At 44.7% G+C, this 2500-nt stretch overlaps 1 protein-coding gene across 1 annotated transcript in view; it reads left to right on the top strand.

The window, feature by feature from the left end:
* Window positions 1–2500, top strand: part of LOC113809078 (corticotropin-releasing factor-binding protein) — a 110152-nt gene that overhangs the window by 84505 nt on the left and 23147 nt on the right. Inside the window, exon 4 of the mRNA XM_070126043.1 lies at window positions 1–49. This exon is cut by the window's left edge and continues 153 nt beyond it. Within this exon, the coding sequence (XP_069982144.1) occupies window positions 1–49 (49 nt within the window). The remainder of the gene's footprint in view (window positions 50–2500) is intronic.

The following is a 2500-nucleotide window of genomic DNA, read 5'->3' as shown; positions in this document are numbered from 1 at the left end:
CGGGGCAACGGCTTCAAGATCACCGTCAGATATACCAAGAACCCCACACGTGAGTTGGCCTCCTTGGGGGTGGGGGTTTGGGACAGGGGAGGGAGGGGTGGGGGGTGGGTGGGTGGGTGGGATGGGTGGGTGGGTATGGAGGGACGGGAAGGGGATTGGGAGACAGGGAGGGTGGGGGATGGGTGGGTGGGAGGGATGGAAAGGGAGAGAGGGAGGGACGGGAAGGAGGGAGGGGGTGGTTTTGGATTATGTAGGTTGCTGGTCTCTGTTGGTGGCAGTGTTGTTGTATATATATATATATATTTATATATATATATATATATATATATATATATATATATATATATATATATATATATTTATATATATATATATATATATATATATATATATATATATATATATATATATATATATTTATATATATACACATAAATATTTACACACATATATATATTTATGTATATATCAATATATACATACAAAAACATGCATTTATATATCATATATGTGTATTGTGAATACTGCTTTTATTACTGACGGCGTCTGTCCCTACACAAATAATCCCATTACATCACCTGATGTTCCAGAACTAAGCATCTCTTGGCGCCTATTAATACCCTCCACGCAACTCGATTTTGCAATGTGCGTTAGGATGGCACCGTTTTGCACGACTACCCGGAGAGTTATGCAACTGACACAAACTTGATTAGCGATTAATTGCTGAACTCAAAGCGCTTCTAAAATTAAAGCGCAAGTTCTGCCGACAAGCAGAATTGTGCATTCGCTAAGCTGTTCACATCAAAATCGCTAAATGCGCTACTTTCGGTATTTTTTAAGAACTATATAAATATTGCTGACACACGAGAAGCTAGCGTTCGTGATTACTTTTCATTACGTTATATAAATATTGACACATTCTGAGATAGGCCTCTGGGGGACGGCCACAGTTCCGTTTTCTGCCGCTAGATGGGTCTGGCGTCGCTTGTATTAACTGGCGGGAAGCTCTACTTGTGGCCTTGTGTCAACAGCCCGTCGGCGGATCAAAAATAGGAGACACGTCATCATTTTGGTAACATCTCTCTATTCTGTGGATGCTTTTCTTCCTTCTGTGTCTTTTTCTTTTCCTTATATATATATTTTTTTGTATTCGTTGCCTCATACCTCTTCTCTTTCTTGCGTTTCGTTTCTCTCCTCACTTTTTCCTTTTTAGCCTTTCCTCCTCTGTCTTCTCCCGTTCCTCTTTTCTTCCCCATCCTCCTGCTGTTGCTTCTTTCTTCCTTTGCTTTCTCTTGCTCTTTATCCTGTTCCTTCTCATTTCCTTCTCCTCCTGTCCCACCATCCCTCGTCTGCCATCTCTTGTTACTCTCACATTCACTCCCCCTCTTCTCTTCTTCTCTTCTCCCCTACCTCCTTCTCCTTTTACCCTTCTTCCTCTACTTCACCTCCCTTCCTTCCCGTCCCCCCCCCCATCTCAATCTCCCCGACAATTTCCTAATCACTTTTTCTTCCATAGTTTAACCTATTTTTTCCCCAACCCTCAAAGCCCGCTCTTCTTCCACGTCTCAATATCCTCTTCTTCCCCTTCTTCCGCTCTACAATCCCCCCGCCCCTCGCGATACCGCCCCCGCCCCCGCCCCCCGCCCCCTTTAGCTATTCTTCCCCCATATCAATTTTCTCCGGGGCGAAGAATCTTCTCTAAACTCTCTCTCTCTCTCTCTCTCCTGTTAATTGCTCTTCGTGACGACCGCAAGGAATCGATTTGGAAGTCTTCGTCCGGTTGTCAGGTCTTCGTCCGGCCGTATTCGGTGTCTCGTCACTCTCGAAGGTTGATTATCGGCTCCTGGCGTTTCTCCTCCCAGGCCTCTGGCGTTGAGTTGGCGAGTGGTGTTGTGTCTGGTGTGTCTGTGTCATTGTATCAGGTCTGTGTTGCTGTTAGTGTCTGGCTGTCAATTTGCTGTCCCACTCTGTCCCACTCTTTCTCCCCCGCCCCTCTCTCTCTTTCTCTCTCTCTCTCTCTCTCTCTCTCTCTCTCTCTCTCTCTCTCTCTCTCTCTCTCTCTCTCTCTCTCTCTCTCTCTCTCTCTTTCTCTCTCTCTCTCTTTCTCTCTCTCCCCCTGTATCTCTTTAAAAGTTTTGACACTGAACTTAAGAGGGAGAACATGAGGTAATATCCCATTTGTGCATATCTTTACGAAAAGCAATTTGATACTGACAGACAGACCCTCTCACACTGTAACCCAAAAGGAACAGACATCAGTATTTTCTAGTACGACAGCCATATTACGCAGACGATTTCTTCAGTGTTATTAACTGCGTGACATTTAGCTGGTAAGCCTTGAACATGACAGACAGCCCCGTCATACGTTTACGCTGCTCTTCCAACACTTGATATAGTGGGAGTGTCTTGCGAGACGTCTAAACTCTATATTAAAAGCGAGTTGTGAAATGGCAGTGAGCATTCTCGAGTCATGGGGGGAAAGATGTGCTGAGATCTCTTT

The sequence above is a fragment of the Penaeus vannamei genome, chromosome 1, assembly GCF_042767895.1.
Source record: "Penaeus vannamei isolate JL-2024 chromosome 1, ASM4276789v1, whole genome shotgun sequence".
Classification (NCBI taxonomy): domain Eukaryota; kingdom Metazoa; phylum Arthropoda; class Malacostraca; order Decapoda; family Penaeidae; genus Penaeus; species Penaeus vannamei.
The sequence above is the reverse complement of the archived record's forward strand: the minus strand, read 5'-3'. Positions and strand labels throughout refer to the sequence as shown.